General features: G+C 36.9%; 3 protein-coding genes across 6 annotated transcripts in view; 1 reads left to right on the forward strand and 2 right to left on the reverse strand.

The window, feature by feature from the left end:
• The window catches only part of LOC113049780 (rho guanine nucleotide exchange factor 12-like), an 80,305-nt gene extending 72,215 nt beyond the window's left edge, over nt 1-8,090 (forward strand). For all 3 annotated transcript variants that reach the window (XM_026212409.1, XM_026212408.1, XM_026212410.1), the window contains 13 exons: nt 754-868; nt 1,847-1,947; nt 2,027-2,104; nt 2,382-2,457; nt 2,600-2,767; nt 2,924-3,011; nt 4,121-4,198; nt 4,286-4,380; nt 4,549-4,812; nt 4,972-5,214; nt 5,601-5,815; nt 6,679-6,754; nt 6,841-8,090. In XM_026212409.1, the coding sequence (XP_026068194.1) occupies nt 754-868; nt 1,847-1,947; nt 2,027-2,104; nt 2,382-2,457; nt 2,600-2,767; nt 2,924-3,011; nt 4,121-4,198; nt 4,286-4,380; nt 4,549-4,812; nt 4,972-5,214; nt 5,601-5,815; nt 6,679-6,754; nt 6,841-6,851 (1,608 nt within the window). In that variant the 3' untranslated portion in view covers nt 6,852-8,090. The remainder of the gene's footprint in view (nt 1-753; nt 869-1,846; nt 1,948-2,026; nt 2,105-2,381; nt 2,458-2,599; nt 2,768-2,923; nt 3,012-4,120; nt 4,199-4,285; nt 4,381-4,548; nt 4,813-4,971; nt 5,215-5,600; nt 5,816-6,678; nt 6,755-6,840) is intronic.
• Nucleotides 7,972-11,779, reverse strand: cenatac (centrosomal AT-AC splicing factor). Of its 2 annotated transcripts, none has more exons than XM_026212412.1 (11): nt 11,558-11,779; nt 10,894-11,057; nt 10,719-10,817; nt 10,509-10,575; nt 10,361-10,423; nt 10,109-10,170; nt 9,008-9,113; nt 8,885-8,915; nt 8,720-8,815; nt 8,506-8,638; nt 7,972-8,385 (listed from the first exon to the last, which is right to left on the reverse strand). In XM_026212412.1, the coding sequence occupies exons 1-11, from the start codon at nt 11,672-11,674 to the stop codon at nt 8,280-8,282; spliced, it is 1,044 nt and encodes a 347-aa protein (XP_026068197.1). In that variant the 5' UTR covers nt 11,675-11,779; the 3' UTR covers nt 7,972-8,279. The 2 variants fall into 2 exon arrangements, with proteins under 2 accessions (XP_026068197.1, XP_026068196.1); XM_026212411.1 differs by having other exon boundaries at nt 9,008-9,122; nt 11,558-11,778.
• A 1,487-nt stretch (nt 11,780-13,266) lies between these two features.
• On the reverse strand, nt 13,267-16,064 carry foxr1 (forkhead box R1). Its single transcript, XM_026212768.1, has 6 exons — nt 15,840-16,064; nt 15,630-15,752; nt 14,799-15,031; nt 14,397-14,665; nt 13,557-13,789; nt 13,267-13,476 (listed from the first exon to the last, which is right to left on the reverse strand). The coding sequence occupies exons 1-6, from the start codon at nt 15,958-15,960 to the stop codon at nt 13,448-13,450; spliced, it is 1,008 nt and encodes a 335-aa protein (XP_026068553.1). The 5' UTR covers nt 15,961-16,064; the 3' UTR covers nt 13,267-13,447.
• Between the last annotated feature and the right edge of the window lie 1,499 nt (nt 16,065-17,563).

Here is a 17,563-nt window from a genome sequence, read left to right on the forward strand (position 1 = left end):
GTGTTCCTCAATAGCTTATATTATGGGCACGTTGTTCATTGCACTTTAGCAATTTCTCAAATAAAGCCACAATTGCCAAAGTAAGAATGTTTTTATTCCTGGCTTTTTTTGGAGTAAAACAGTGATTCCACTGTTACCACTTTATCTGTGTGTAATGTTGTAGTTGTAGAAATGGTTTAAACTTTAAACCATTCCTTTATAACTGTGATTACTGGTGAAAATAGGCAATGTGCTGAAATTTTAGAAGAGCATCAATTAATGGAAAAATAACTTGAAATATGTGGATAAAAGGTTTCTGCCCAATGCGACCATGAAGTACAGCTTGGCAGCACTGCATCTCCATCAATGAGAAAGTCTAGTTTATTATGCAAAGCTTTTAAGGTTAACTGTTGTTTTATGAATTGCAACACTCGTTACAACCTGTCAAACCTAAGTCCATTTCCAATACTTTTTAATCTAAATTAATAACTACTTTTTAGTTTTTTACTAAAATTGACTAAAACTTGACTAAACCTTTTTGTGTTTTCGTCGACTAAAACTTGACTAAAACGATCAAGTTTATAAGTGACTAAAATGTGACTAAAACTAAAAAGCATTTCCGTCCAAAAGACTAAGACTAAAACTAAAAGGGCTGCCAAAAACAACACTGCACTCCACCCTCGCCCTCGCCCCACTCGTCACAACTACTATTATATATTTCACAGATTATAAATGTAAGTAAATGTAATTAATATAGAAGTGTTTGTATTGCAGGAGGCAGAGAGTAACCGACATTGTCGCAGGTTACAGTTAAAGGACATTATTCCTGTGGAGACGCAAAGACTCACAAAGTATCCCCTCCTGCTGGAGAACATCGCCAAAAACACAGGTACAGTCCTTTCTTCTTTATCCCAACACTCAAATTACGCTTGTCACAATTGATCTCAAATATTAGGCTTTTTGTTCAGTGTAACGTCGATACGGGGTGGGGGGGTGGAACGATCCTCCGACTTGATTATCTCTTTTTGAGCGTAGTTTTTTCTGCATATGCACGAGGGTGCATTGTATGCGATAGAGAGTCATATTCTGCTTCCTTATACACAAGCACACGTAACATTGAATATATATAGAAATTTGACTTTCACTGCGCAGGATATTCACTGTGAAAAATGTTTCACTCAGAGGTATTTCAGTTTTAATCTTCGTACTGCTTTACACATGCAGAATTTATGCCTCTTCTGAATTTAATTATAAAAATGTTGCATATAGTCTTTTTATTATCTTTTTAGTCGTGGCTTAGTGGTTAGAGAGTTTGACTCCTAACCCTAGGGTTGTGGGTTCGAGTCTTGGCCTGGGAATACCATGACTGAGGTGCCCTTGAGCAAGGCACTGAACCCCTAACTGCTCCCCGGGCACCGCAGCATAAATGGCTGCCCACTGCTCTGGGTGTGTGTTCACAGTGTGTGTGTGTGTTCACTATTGTGTGTGTGCACTTGGATGGGTTAAATGCAGAGCACGAATTCTGAGTATGGGTCACCATACTTGGCTGTATGTCACGTCACTTTCACTTTCATTTTTTTTTGGTGCACAAAAAGCATCGTCATCGCTTCAGAAAATTACATTTGAACCACTGGAGTAACATGGACTACTTCCATGTTTTCACTACCTTTTTTGGGCTTTCAGAGTGAAAGTTGCTTAGGCTTTCAATGGAGAGACTTTCATGTAAAATATCTTCAGTTGTGTTATGACTTCCGAGGATGAATGGAATAGCATAAAATAGTTCTGTGCATTAATATGATTGTATAAAAGCTGTTTTGGTGCAGTTAATCTGTGATTTATATATAATGGACTTGTGTTTTGCCTGCAGAGGATCCTGAGGAGAGAAGGAAAGTGAAACAGGCTGGCGAATGCTGTCGAAAGATTCTCACTCACGTCAACCAGGAGGTGAAGGAAGCCGAGAACAAACAGGTGTGTTAATAATACCTGACCTCAAATCAGTGCTGAACTCAGTCATTCTGAGCTGATCCCAATCCTCTGCTGCCCCCAGAGGTTGGAGGACTACCAGAGACGACTGGACCTGTCCTCACTGAAGCAGAGCGAGAACCCCATGATCTCCGAGTTTAAGGTGAGACTTCATATTTAAATGTTTGAAATCCATTTAATAAACCTGTAACTGATGACCAGTGTTTTCCTGTGGAACTAGGCTACTTTAACACTGTCGCTGTGGGTTGTTCTTCATGTCTGCCAGTTAAAGCAACCCCAATAACATGATATTTAGCCCCTGTCATAAAACATGCATTTGACCCTCCTCAAAACGTGATTGGTCTAGTTTTGAGTAGCATTTGAGTGGGCTTTATTGTGAAAACTCATTATAAACAAAATTGATTTTACTCTCCATCTAGAACCTGGACTTGACTAAGAGGAAGATGGTGCATGAGGGACCGCTGTCCTGGAAGGTCAACAAAGATAAAACTATTGGTGGGTGTGGCTTGTCACGGAATTCACTGTAGACCCGACTCAAATTAGAAATGTCTTCTAGGGCTGACATCATGGAAAACATCAGGGAACAAATGTTATTGTGAAAGGTTTTCATATGATGTGTGTGTATGTGTGTATTCAGAGCTGTACACATTGCTGCTGGAGGATATATTGGTGCTACTTCAAAGGCAAGATGAGAAGCTGATCTTAAAATGCCACAGTAAGAATCTGGCGGGCACTGCTGAGACCAAACACATCTTCAGCCCCATCATCAAACTCAGCACTGTGATGGTGCGCTCGGTCGCCACCGGTAAGAAGTGTTGCTTTCTAAAACAGACGAGAAAAGTGGGTGGAATGCATTACATCATACGTTTGTCAAAATGTGTAGAGCAGGTTTTTAATGGCTTCTTGATGAAGCATATTCAAAAGTAAGTTGAACTAACATCGTTCTCTGAATGCATTACAGACAACAGGTCATTCTTTGTCATCTCTATGTCTGATAATGGAGCGCAGATCTATGAACTAATGGCTCAAACCGTTTCTGAGCAAAAGACGTGAGTGCTGCATTTTGTTAATATGCATTTAATAGTGTTCTTATCTGCTATTAAGAGCTCAAAATTTCCACAGTATGTTTAGCTTCTAAAAATATTATAGTATTTATTCAAATTTAGAATTTTATTATTAATATACAGTACAGACCAAAAGTTTGGAAACATTACTATTTTTAAAGTTTTTGAAAGAAGTTTCTTCTGCTCATCAAGCCTGCATTTATTTGATCAAAAATACAGAAAAAAAATTAATATTGTGATATATTATTACAATTTAAAATAATTGTTTTTAAATTTGTTATACTTTAAATGATCATTTATTTCTGTGATGCAAAGCTGAATTTTTGTATGATTAATATGATGATTCATTATCAAAGTTGGAAACATTTCTGTTGCTTAATATTTTTTCAGAACGTGTGATACTTTTTAGGATACTTTGCTGAATAAAAAGAAAAAAAAAAGAAGCGATGTTTTTAAACTATAAATATTTTGTAATAACAATATACACTACTGGTCAGTAATTATTATTATTTTTTTATTTTTTTTTATAAAATCAATACTTTTATTCAGCAATGATGTGTTAAATTGATAAAAAGTGATAGTAAAGAAAATATATTATTAGAATATATGTTATTAGAATTTTTTATTTTTATTTTTAATAAATGCAGTTATATATAACCTTTTATACATCAAATATATTAGACAGCAGAACTGTTTCCAACTCTAATAAATCAGAATATTAGAATGATTTCTAAATGATCATGTGATAGACTGGATGTTACATGTGACACTGAAGGCTGGAGTAATGATGCTGAAAATTCAGCTTTACATCACAGGAATAAATTATTTATTTAAAGTATATTCAAATAGAAAACTATTATTTGAAGTTGTAATAATATTTCACAATATTATTGTTTTTTATGTATTTTTGATCAAATAAATGCAGGCTTGATGAGCAGAAGAAACTTCTTTCAAAAACTTTACAAATAGTAATGTTACCAAACTTTTGGTCTGTACTGTATATATATCTATTGCATATTGTATATTATAATATAATATCATTATAGTTATATTATAATTCATTTAGGCTTAAATGTTCAACTTTTAATCACTAGGTGGCAGTGTCTGATCACACAACGAGCCGATTGTATGAAGACCAAACTACACAACATCATTCCATTACCTCAGACTGAGTGAGTTGAAGTTTTCTGCATCATTTAGAATATGAGAAGTGTTTTATAAGCAGTAAGGTGATCTAGAACATGTGACATGTCTTGCAGCGTGGAACGAGAAGCGGTCGAGTTGATAAACTCTGGTGTTCAGAAACTAAACAAAGAGTCTGAGCCCATTTCTTTAGTGAGCATTCAGTCTCCAGGTAAACTGTTCCGTTCTTTTATTTTCTGAAGATGTTTGTGAGAGAGGGTGACTAATTCGATACCGTAATAATAGTCTAGGTGTAAGGTGGTTAATTCAAATAGAGTAGTTATAGCATTATCCATCCTCAGAAATATCTTTAAAAAAAAAAGCGGTATATTTTCTGTAGAAAAAGATGGCACCGAGGTCATGCCAACCCCAGCATGTGGCACCAACCCATTCGAGACCAAATCTGATGAGGAGGAGGAAGAAGAAGAAGAAGAAAACTCACTACAGGATCAGGGTGAAGATGATGAAGCGTTCGTGGTGGCCGATATGACCGATCGCCTTACATTCCTGAAGCAGCGCTCGAGGCTGGGCATCGCCATAGACGAGGACGAGGCCGAGGCCTTCGAGCTCCAGCCTCTCAGAGCTGATGAAGCTCTCAGAACACGTGAGTAGAAGACACGACCCCAGTGCTGCTAGGAGCTGTTCCTCTCACTTCTGTATACCTACTAGAATCCAACAATAAAACAACTAAAGCCACACTGGATTCACTCTAACCCTGCCAGTCTGTCAATTTCTCTACTCATTTCTGTTTTGTTTTTTCCAGTGGCAACACTAAGGCAGCTCCTGATCAACCACATGTCCAGTCAGGAGGACACAGACAGAGACATCGAGAGGCGAGAGCAACGGGACGATGTGGCGAGGACAGGCTCTCAGCAGGGGACGGAGGACAGCACTGCGATCAGGTCCGCTGTTGAGAACGGCTCAGAGAGGACCGAGAACAGAGCGGAGAACGCACAGGATCTGCCCTCTGGAGACACCGGCTTCTTTGAGACGTCTGAGGAGTGTGGTGTGTTGTCCTTTTTAAAGTCAGCAGGAAGTGCATGGGACTTGATAATGGCCAGCTGACGCACATTGTCCCACTTAATATAAGACTGTTACAAATTAATAAGCAAATAGACATGAGAGGTCGATTTGATTTGAATCTGAAAAGAAAGGCCAGAGTAAAAGGAGAAAAGTTATTTATGTGATGTGAAACTGCCAGCATGTGGGAAATGTGCTTTTCAAATAACCTAGTGCCCACTCTCCACCACAAATGTGTGCTTTTGTCCACACGTTTTGCATTTCATTGCTTTCGTCTACGTTATAGTAGGGTATACATTGTATACACTACATTTACACTTTTTAATTTCAGCCTGGCAGCATCCTGTAACCATTCCTCTTGTTTTCTGTCAGTCTCTGCAGGCAGTTATATGGTGCTGGAGGTGTATGGTGAGAGCAGCACAGATGATGTGCAGGGCAGCAGCGGGGAGCCGGTGGCAGCGGGAGACTCGGGCATTGACTTGAAGAAGCTCCTTTCTTCCTCCTCTCAGAGCAGCGGAGGACCAAACCTCAACAGACAGATCATGACACACATACGGATACTACAGGCCAACCTGCAGCATCTGAAGGTGACGTGTTTCTTCCTTAAAAATAGGCAAATATAGTGACCAAAAAGTATTTGCATGCATACAAGGCATCAGGTTTGTTGAATCAAATGACGTCAAAACTTAAAACAATAGTTCACCCAAAAAGGTTAGGTTAGCACAAAAGATGATATTTTGAAGAACCTAACAGTTGTTGGTCCCCATTGGCCTCCATAGTAGGGAATTAAATAATATGGAAGACAATGGGGACCATTAACTGTTTGATTACCAGCATTCTTCAGAATATCTTAATTCATGTTTAACATAAGAAAGATACTTAGAATTTGAAAGTCATGATTTATACAAAGTAAATGATGACGAAATTATTGTTTTTGGGTGAACAATCCATTTAATGGCATCTGCTTACAAATGGTGCTAGATTGTTTCTCAGAAGTAACTCTTCTTGATGGCTGTATGGCTATTTGGAATTTGTGAAAATTGCTAAAATATTTTAATATTCTTATAGCAGGAACAAAAAACTAATATTCTCTCTCCATAAAAAAAAAAAAAAAGGCTGAAATTAGTGTCAATTTTGTCCCATTGACTTCCATGGTAAGGTAAGAAATACCATGTTTATATTTTTTTATTAAATCATTGCATCGTTTAATTATATTCCCAATTTAAATATATCACTTGCAAGGGTCCCCTTACCTGAAATATAAAGACAGCCTTAAAATAATTGAAAGATAAAAAAAAAAAAAAAAAACTGTTTTATTGTGAGAAGATTCATACATTTAACAGTGTGACCAAGTGTCCAACTATATCAAAAACAAAAATCAGGTAAATGTCTTTTTGGTTTTAGTCTATCATAGCACAAATAAACAATAATACTCAAATCTCTTCTGCAGGATACAGAAATCAAGTATAACCAGCTACGCCAAAAGCTATCAGAGGAACCCGCTACTGACACAGAGGAAGACAAAGGTACTGCAGCTGTTAGTGGTTTGATGTTGTGCTTCCCTAAAAGAGCTTTCATTCATAGTTCTCTTTCTCTTTTATCCATCTCTCAGATAAAAGTTAGTGAAGCAGAGCTGTCTTCCTGTTTATTGAGACGGGAGGAGACACAGAGACACTGGGCTACCCCTCCTAAAACATCGTTCATGCATGGACGGAGACGGACAGAATGGGCAGGAGATCTGGAGTTTGTGTTCACACCACACTACAAGACGACCCCATCACAAATCTGTCCTTCTGAACACCAGTCTGGCCTCATGCTACTTTCTTTTACAAGATTGCCATGTAAGGACATTTCATCACTCCACCATCTGCATTCAGAGGACAGAAGACTCAGCATTCCTTCAGCAAACCTAAGATATTAGAGTCTGTATTAGCCAATGAAAGTATCTTTAACCTGGCTAGCATAAACCGAATGCCTGACTTCTGTTTTGATACGGCGTGCGGCATATGTGACTTTACGATGTAGAAACCACGTATGACATCAGCGGTGAGTAGTGTGAAAAACTTAGTGAAGTCCTAGAGTGTGTTATTAGATCTCCATTATCACGTGAGCCTAAAATGAGCTCTCATAGAGGAACGGCCAACATTTGCGGACTGATGATGAAGGTAAATGATACTAGTAATGAGTCAGGGGATGGGCTGATGGTTGTGGTGGTGTCTCTCCTCATTCCTCCTCTCTTAATAAAACACATGCTATTTAATGAAGCTACTGAAAGCGTTTTCTCTGGCTTGTGGCCACGGGAAAACCGGACCTTTTGTAATGTCGCCGGGTCGAGCTGATACGACACACGTTTTTCTTGGTTTTGAGAATGAAGTTAAATAGAAAGAAGCTTCAGTGCAGGAACTTGATGAAGACCCTCAACGGTCCATTTTAAATGTAATGTATTGTACAATTATGACCAACACTGCATCTCTTACAGAGACCTTTTTCTTCTATTGCGTTAAGTCATGTATTATGTTAACAGAAACTACTAAAAAAAGAAGAAAAATAAAAGACTGCAAGGTATCCTTTAATATTAATGTAATCTGTATTTTTATTATTCTGTCTAGACGTTTGAGGTATTTTATTATATTATGGAACATTAATATGGTCTTGGCTTTCCGTTGAGAACATCAAATAGCTCTAATGGATGAGATTCTATTAAATTTGACTGAACTGATGTATCGTTCAAAATGGAAAGAAGATATTGCACATTGTGTCTTCATTTTATCACATTTACCTTTTTTAGGAGAGTGGAAAGGATATTTTGTTTTTGGATTTATGACCAAAAAATAAATGACACATCTGTAGCAAAAAAAAAAATGTATTCAATAAACTGGAAACACAAATGACGTTCATTTCTTGTCAAAATTCTTTCAGAAATGCACAAGCTGAAATGAACGCATCATAAATGTTCAAAACTTGTGTCAACTCCTTAAGATACTAGTTCTCAATATGAGATAACCAATAGTCCACTTTTCTAACACTGCTAGTATATTTGGGGCATCCACTTCATAACTCTCCATTACTGAGGTCTTTTGGCTTCTTTGTTGCTTTCCCATCACCTTCCCACTTCCTCTTCCCCCTGGATTTTGTCTCCTCCTCTCTGAACTGATGCCTGTAGGGGGAAAACAGTGTCAATAGAAACAAACTATACACTGTTAAAGTAATTCTTATTTGGATATAATGTCTACAAAAGCTACTTTGAACCTACTGACGTGCAGTAGTTAGGGCTCACCTAGACTGCCAGCGTCTGCCACTATTCCACACACGTCCAAAAGATGGCAGCCAGTTGGCGTCAGTATGTGAGCTGTGGTCAAAGTTTGCACCCACACGGTTGGCCGGAAGCTTCTTGAGCTTCTCCTGCTCCTCTGTAATTCAAGATTTAAGACCGTATGCAACTTGCCTTACAACAAAAACAATGAGTGTGATAATGAGAGTGAAGTGCATACTGTGTTTGAGGAACCCCTGAAGTGAGGGTCCCATTTCCTGCCGTCCACTGCCTGGGGCTTCATCAGGCTCCTCCAGGAGCCACGGCGGTACAGCTCCTACAATTCAACAAAACCTGCTCAGTATCTCCTCAGAGAATAAACCCAAACCAAATGGGTTTTACTCACCAGTATGAACGTTTCCACTGCTGGACGAGTCCTGTGAATGGGGAAACAAGCCAAAATTATCTCTGATCTTTTTTTTCATTCAAATTAATAATTTTTGCATATGTATAGTGCAAGTAAGATTACCTGGTAACCGATGAAAGTTAAGTTGAATCCTGGTTCATTCCACTGACTGTGTGAGGCGAAATCCTCGTGGCTCGGCCCTGGTTGTGGCTCCATTTCATAAGAGTGACTGTGGGAACTTCATGTCAAACATCACAACTCATGCTTTAGACATTACAAACTCCGTTAGTTCCAGATTACATGAAGAAAAACTCATTTTGATCATCTCGTGACACAAAAGAAGCATTTAACTTCTGTATTCACACTAGTAAAAGATTTGGACACCTCATATGTATAATTCATCAAAACTGAGGAATTGTGTAGTGATTAAAAATGTTAAACAAACAAAAAAAACCTGTAAAAAGTCAATTAAATTCATATATAGATGCATTTTGTCTACAAAACCAGTTTTGAACTTTATATTTGCATAACGATTGAGGATGCACCAAACAGTAAAAAACCCCACACTGATACTTCCTTTTTTTTTTTTTTTTTTTTAACTTGCACCAGTATTTCTAGAAACACTTCATTTTAACAATGACATAATATTTTCATCATCTATAAACAGTATTGACTATACTCCTCATGCAATATAATTTTTTGTATGACCGATGTACTGTTATTTCTGTTAACCTTCACATGGATTAGATGGTGTTTCCATTCATCTCACTCTGTCTTTGCTTAATGTGTGAAATATATCTCACACCAAAAATATACAATAACTATAAAAAATTTGGTGTCGGTAAGACTGTTTTTAAAAGTAGTTTCATTTGCTCTACAAGGCTGCATTTATTTATCAAAATACAAAAATACATGTATAAATAAGAAAGATTCTGTGATTAATAGAAATTTCAAAAGAACAGCTTTTTTTTTTATTAATGATTTTAACACAAAATGACAATTTTATAACTGTGTTTTTCTTACTTTTGATCAATTTAATGCATACTTATGCAATGAAAGTATGCATTTCTTAAAAAAATAAATCATCTTACTGACTCCAAACTTTGCACACTTGTGTACTGTATATATGTATGTATGTATGTATGTACATAGGTATTGGAGCATTTTAATATACAAGTATTGGAGCAACAGTTTAAAAATTACGTTATTTTACATTTCTTTTACCTGGCTGTATGTTGACTGCTGTGTTGGTCCACTTCAGCAGGATGCACCAGGTCTGGATCAGGCTAAGTTTGATTCAGGAAAGTCAACAGTAATGCTCCATGTTTTGTTTTGTTTTTATATTACATCATTTTCCAGCAAAGGATTTACTTGCTAATTAGCAATAGAGTTTGAAAAAGTCACAATTAATACTTCCAATTTCCAAAAACGAATACTGAGATATGGATACGCTTGGAGATTCCCAGGAAAACAAACCTCTGATAATGACTGAAGGACCTCCAGTCTGAGCTGCTCCTGAGATCGGATCACTGCAGCTTGCTGAGGATGAAAGAAGAGACGAAACGTTTTAAAGTTCAAATATAGTAAACCAACAACAATTAAAGTACCTGTAAAACACCTTTACCTGTTTAATAAACACATCCTCTTTTTCCTCAAACTGTTCCAGAGCCTTGGAAACTTCAGACTTGAATCTAAAAAAAAAAGGTGGTCTTCATTTATTTCTCTTTAGAACATCTGCAAACTTTTACAGTGATGGCATCAATGTAGTAATGTACTGCAGAAGTGCTGTAACGAACACATCCATGTTTCCAAACATAAATAATCAAGCAATAACCTCTCGGTTTCCTCTTCTGTTATGATAAACTTGTCTCGCAGTTTAGGATCTGCTTTATTGTCCCACCAGAACTTGTGTGTGTTTGTCCGGTGCTCTGGGCTGAAATGAGAAGGGCTCAGTAAATTCTAAGCAAGCTCTGCGTGCGTTTCTCAAAGGCTTCGGCGTGTGATCTTACGTGCTCATGTGCTCCAGCAATCCTCCGTACAGCACGCTGATGTTACTGTCAGTCACGTGTTTCTGCACCTCCAGCGCGCAGCAGTAACACCAGAACTTCTCGTCATGATCGGGACTGTATTTCTCTACCTGAGGATTTTTAATCGTCCGCTTTGCTTCTTTGACCTGTAATAACATGCAGAACAACAAATAAGTTTATTAGAGTTCATGGCACCAAATTGTTTTGGACATTCAAGTTAAACTTAATATCAATGAATATCTATGTATCTAACTATCTATCGAACTATGACATTTTGTGGTTGTCAACCACCAGCTGAACCTGTTCATAGATAAGTAACGTTAATCCTGAACTGCCTTCACATAGTCGCTTACATTTATTAAACCATTATTTAAACAGGAAAATATATTACGTTACAGAATTGTCCTGGCCTAATGTAACTTCTATACACAAAGCCTACACAGACAAAAATCATACGACATTAAAAATATTTACAAATCATTGACTCGTCCTCCAATTATCAATTTGATACCGCTTGATTAAAATTAACTGCAAAAATGGCTTACTTGATGCACGTTTTATGATTTTTACGTGTAACCCAATAAAATAGAAACATTATTCGTTCTGGAGCCACTGTGGCAGCATCTTCAGCTGTTAGCACACTTACCTTTTCCATGAATTTGACAAGAATTACTTTAAGTTTGCTTTGGTGGCTTTTCCCATAAATGTGTCCTTTTCCAGAAAAATCAGTTTTTCTGCAGATAGAGCAGTAAAACGCTCCCATTTGGCTGTTTTTGTGTTTGTTTCTTTAGCAACTGCAAACGTGATGTCGTCAAAACATAGTGAAACTATGTGATGTCAAATATGCTGCAGCGCCCTCTTGTGATTGGGATGATACATTGGAATTATCGAGAGGGGTCTGTAAACGATAAATCAAAGCAGCATAAAGAAAGACACACACACACACACACACATATATATGGCAGGACTACATCTATTTTCCATTTGACACATGCATACAGTAAATATTTGACTTCTATCTAAAACACCACTAGGTCTCCAGAAAAACCTAGACATTTTAACTAAATACTGCCACGATTAGACCCAAGAAGTCAACATCAAAAATAAAAATAAAAAGATTCATAGATATTTCAGAAAAAAAAGGATCTAGACCAACAATGTATTTGATATAAATAACACCGCACTTCAAGATGCTCTACAATATAATTATCTTGGTCTGGTTTTTATCTTTCACTGGAATTTTCAATTTGGCAATTAAACATTATTTATAAAAGCCTGCACACAAATGAAATTATGTAAAACAAACTTCTCCATCAGAATTTGCAAAAAGATTTCTGATAGTGTCATACTGACTATTGCAAGTGAGATATGGGGTACGAGTAACTACAGTCATCAAGACTGGCACAAGCATTAAAAGGTCTACACTTCCACAGAAACGCCTAATAATCTGTGTATCCTCCACAGTGAAAAATACACATCCTAAAGAGAGTGTGAAAATGACAAATTGGGAATAGTACTTGATGAAGGACTCGATGAAGGAATCATATTTATAAATGCCACAAACTAAGAGGCAAAGAGTGAGCACATTAGTAATACCATTAATGTTTATGTAAATATATTGATGTATTTTATTTATTTTTCTGTTGTTTTAATTCTGCCAATGTACATTGTTTTGGCAATATTTAACTAGTTATGCCAATAAAGCAATATGAATTGAGAGAAATCTCAGACATGTGATTTGTTGCTCAATAATTTATCGATTTTGAACAAGTTTGGCATTATATACACAAGCACACACACTTTTGTTCTACAATTAGATTATGTTTGCTTAAACTTTTATACATCCAATCTACAAATCCATTCATCCAACAATCCTGAAATATGAAGGTTTACACAAAGATATTAAAGCAGCTAAAATAACATTGATTCCAAGAATCTTTATTAAAAGCACCAATAATGACATAATTATTAAGCACCAAATCAGCACATTATAATGACTTCTGAAGGATGCACGTGACTCTGAAGTCTGGAGTAAATGTGCTAAAATTCAGCTTTGACAAATAACATTAAAATAGAAAAATCATTTTGTTTTAAGAACCCTTTATTTTATATTTTAATATTTAAAGTGTTAAACCATAAATCATTTGATTAATACCTGCCTTTTTTATCAAATAAATAAAAACTTGGCTGGCAGAGACTTTTCCAAAGAGAGAGAGAGAGAAAAAAAAAAAACACCTTTGACATATGATTGATGTCTAGTTAATTGAGATATTTAAGACTTTTAGGCATTACTTTACTTCCAGCGGCTTTAAAGGAAATAGCAGCTGCTTGAAAGAAACCACAAAAGTCCACAAATGCATTTGTTTATTTTATAAAGGCACACAACGTCATTGAAGAAAAAAAAAAAATACCCACACACCTTTACCCAATATTAGTAATAACAAAAAGTGCAAACATTCCTAAGTTCATAAGGAAATCAAAATCACAGCAGGTCGAGTTGTCCAGCCTGATGATATCATAGGGGTCAAAGTTGGGGTCACAGCACTAACAGTGCTTGAATCATATCTGTAACAGACATAAGAGAGATTGAAATCAGTTCGAATGGATTGAGGTTTACCTCACCACTCACTCCGTTCTGTCCTGACCTGGATAGTTCATGCTCCTCTTCAGCATTCTGAAGGAATCTCCTGTAAGCGTGTTAATTTCATCTCTCAGTCTCTGTCGGCCATCCAGCGTGAGATGCCACAGACACGACTTCCTCTTGCCGTCTCCAGACACCTGCTGCGGGGTCTTTTTAAAACTGTTGCTGAAACACAGGTTATGGCGGATCGTGTTTTTCCACCCATCTGGAGCTGTAATGAAAAAGGGGAAGTGCTCTCTAGAAAGACGGAAAGAAAATGGAATAATGAAAAACAAATTTCATAATTTGGGATATTTGTGCATGTTAGAAAGAAAGTGAGTGAAGCAGTGATAAATCATTCATTAGTAAAGGTTCTTTATGGCCATCTTTAGTCCATGAGGAACCTTTAACATCCATTGAATCTTTGCATTCTACAAAAGGTTCTTTGTGGAAAATGTTCTTAAAAGAACCCTTAAAAAAAAAAAAACAAAAAAAAAAAACGAACTTTTCACTAAACGCTCTTAAAAATAAAAGTGCTTCACGATGCCATAGAAAGACCTTTTTTGTCTAATAGGTTCCATAAAGCAGAAGTAGCAGCAGAAGAGGGTTCTTCAGATTATAAAAAGGTAAGAAAGAGATGGTTCTTTAAAGAACCTTTGACTGAATGGTTCTTTGTGGAACCAAAAATGGTTCTATGGCATCACTGTGAAGAACCCATTAAGCACCTTTAGGTTGTGAAAGGTTCTTTCGGGAGACAAAATTGATTGTTATTCTATGTCATCATTGCAAAGGCAAATTTCTGGAAGCTTTATTTTTAGAATGTACGGTCAGTGTTTGTTCACATCATGGAGTATATAAGAGAGACCTGGTAAAGTTATAGATCTGCTGTACGTTAAGACTGCCGTTACGGCTGCTGCTGAGCGCCATCGCGATGAGGATGCAGTAGTTCACAGGAGGCCGAGGCCACCCGCCGTTCTTCAGGTTCAGACTGTCCTGCAGGGCTCTCTGAAGCCTTCTGTTCTGTGTCAGACCCAGTTTGCGAGTGGACGCTTTGGGTGTCCTCCCCTTCCGCGCACCCTTTACCTTACGACAAACAGGCACATCTACAGAAGAAGCGTCATCTTCGTCTGTGAACTGGAACAAGGTGGAGATGCATCAGATATCCAGAGTCTTTCACCCAGTTTATTCATGTGCCTTTTATCCTAGATATATTTCTCTAATGTTTGCATGACATAAGATCAAGTACACAATGCAGCCGTTCTCATACCTGATACTCGCTGGAGAGGGAGGTTTCGTGCGTGGACTCATTCACACAGGTCTCATCAGGCAGTATCGCTGGGTGCAGACTGTGTTCCAGAACCGGTGTTGTGGTTCTTGGCAGCGCTGACTGCGGTGTTGGTTTTGGGGGTGTTGGGGCTTTGGGGTAATTACTAGGGTACTTTATGGGGCAGGCCAAACTAGGATTCACCATCAGCCACAGATTAGGTTCTATATCAGGCTCTTTAAAAAGACAAACAAATACATTTGAAGTGCACCATGACAAGAGTTTAAGAAACTGAGCTGAAAAAAAAAAAAAAAAAAAAAAAAAAATGAAAAAAAAAAACCTTAAAAAGGAATATATACAAGACTTCTATTGGAATTTCTTTCAGAATTTGTAACCAATCAGTAAGGACCCTCAAATAAACATTCTCCAATAATTAAGTAGCCTCCAGTTTTACAGGATCATATATAAGTCTTAGATTATTATTATTATTAGTAGTAGTAGTAGTAGTACTGTATTGGGCAGACAACAAAAACGGCCAATGGTTATACAAAGCAATTTGTTTAATAATTTATTATTAAGGAAATATATGTTTTAGAATTGTTCCAAATACAAAATTTTCTCTTTTTTTATCTTGTAAAATAGTATTTGCAATATTTATGGTTTCAAATAAAGTCATTCATAAACTACAGCAAATAGGTGCATTTGTAAGTTACACAACATTTTCATAGGGTCTCTGGCATCGAAAATATTGAACAGTTTTGATAAGGTGTAATGGTGTTTGCGGTGTTTTGTTGATTAGTGTGCGGTCACGAGCAGGCCATGTCTGATGAACACCTCTGCTGCTGAGGGGCAGCTGGTAGCTGCTGTGCGCTGCCTCTGCTGCTGCTGCTGGTAATGATCTTCTGGAGATCCTCGCGTAGTGCCACTGCGCCAGATACTGGTCAGTCCTCTTATCATCTGCCAAACCACCACACATCATCCACACTGAAACACGCCTCTCTTTCGCATACTTGAGGCAATTACACTGAAACAAAGTACTTTTACCGTGGTAAAACTGATCAGTCGTCGTGGTTAACTTTATTTCCTCATTCATGTCCCAGTCATGTAACCCGCTGGTCAAATGAAGGTCGAGAAATCTGCGTTTGGATTGAAGCTGTAAATACATGTCGTAGACTTTGTAAGAACAGCTAGCAAACGTTTGTAAACAAATCCCAGTATCTCTTTTATTTTGAAGAAATGTCGTGGTGTCAGTAAAGATAAACTGTGACGATATCGTTGATTAAAACAGGTGGAAATCATTAAGCGCCATTATTAGCAATCCAAGGTTTAACAAGTTTTCGTTTAAGCTACTACTAGGGTTCATTGTCACGCTTATTGTGAGTATTATTATTGTGCGAATTGATTTTTTCTTTTTCTTTTCTTTTTTTTTTGTATTTTAGCTATTATTTTTTATTTAGTCAGTTTGGCCATATGATCATTTTGACTACAAAACGTCGTTTAACATGTCCGGGGGAAAAAGGACCATTTTTCAGAAAAACATAATTTTAAAAGATAATGTTGTAGACAGAGATATTTTTCCGCTGTGGCCAGTAACTCAGAAGTGTGGTCTATCAATACCAGGTGGTATTTTGTAGAAATGTAAAAAGACTTCAGTATAATCACTTTGAGCATAAGTTGCACATTGTTACTTTCGACCCCATCGGTTGGGACGAAAGTAACACAACAAGCTAGATTTTTTTTCTGTTATTCTTATTTATATTAAGTATACCTGACTATGACCTTGTTAATATATAACTCCAAACATATTCTGTCCTTTATTTTTGAAAAAAACTAAATAAAAAAAAAATAATAATAATAATAATAATAAATTACATTTTCATATTTTCATTTTAAATTTAATTTTATTGGCAATTTCAATGTTTTTTTTTTTTTTTTTATAGAACTTCACAGTATCATGCACCGGAACAAAATAAATACTTTTGTTACAATTGTTACTTTCGACAGGAACTCCTGACATTTAAACCCAATTTACTTTTATACTGAAAAACTAAAAAAAAAAATGTTTAGGATGTGTTAAAGCACTAAATAACCTGTAGATTGATCATTACTGTGACACATGAAACAAAGAAAAAAAGCGTTACCTTTTTTTACTCGAAAACACCTTAATGGACCTAATTGCGGGAAACGATCACGTGATATTTCTCAGCTCCGTCAAGGGTTGCGTGTTAAATATAAAGGTAAAACAGAAGCAAAACTCGAGAGGTTGAAAAACTGAATGTGAGAACTTGTCATATTAATATTTGTATTTGTAAGTTGAAAGTTACACTCACAGCTCTGATGTGGAAAGCTGAATCCTTCAATTTGCACCACGGAAAATGATCAAAACATGTTTTGAATTGGAAGTTGCAGATTAATAGTAACAAATGTGTAGAATGGCATTCACACAAAAAAATTATATACACAAATGTTAACGACATATTTACTTTTGCGCTTTACTTCAGTTTCGCTGCACAACGTCAAACCGCTCAGATCTGGCAGTAGGCTACAGTTCAAATCCTATCGCTCAGACTTTTGCTACTCTTTTTGCAGTATTCCTGTTGAAAAACTCACTTGTGTACTTGTACATGCAGATGTGAGAGAGCAGATCCGGGGGCGGATATTTTATTTGTCGATGCCCGACCAATGAATGAACAACGCCAGCCATCGCGACTTGCCACGAAAGACATTTGTGTTTTATGCATTTGTAACAGTTATTTGTTAAACACTGC

This window comes from Carassius auratus, chromosome 30, assembly GCF_003368295.1.
Source record: "Carassius auratus strain Wakin chromosome 30, ASM336829v1, whole genome shotgun sequence".
NCBI lineage: Eukaryota > Metazoa > Chordata > Actinopteri > Cypriniformes > Cyprinidae > Carassius > Carassius auratus.

Excerpts from the sequence above, each read along its gene's own strand:
- cenatac (XM_026212411.1), bottom strand. The coding sequence starts at position 11,674 with ATGGGAGCGTTTTACTGCTCTATCTGCAGAAAAACTGATTTTTCTGGA. Across the intron at positions 11,058-11,557 it reads TTGTCAAATTCATGGAAAAG|GTCAAAGAAGCAAAGCGGAC; the intron begins GTAAGTGTGCTA and ends ATGTTATTACAG. Across the intron at positions 8,639-8,719 it reads TCAGGGGTTCCTCAAACACA|AGGAGCAGGAGAAGCTCAAG; the intron begins GTATGCACTTCA and ends CTTGAATTACAG.
- foxr1 (XM_026212768.1), bottom strand. The coding sequence starts at position 15,960 with ATGTATTTACAGCTTCAATCCAAACGCAGATTTCTCGACCTTCATTTG. Across the intron at positions 15,753-15,839 it reads GACTGATCAGTTTTACCACG|ATGATAAGAGGACTGACCAG; the intron begins GTAAAAGTACTT and ends GTGGTTTGGCAG. Across the intron at positions 13,790-14,396 it reads CAGATCTATAACTTTACCAG|AGAGCACTTCCCCTTTTTCA; the intron begins GTCTCTCTTATA and ends CCGTCTTTCTAG.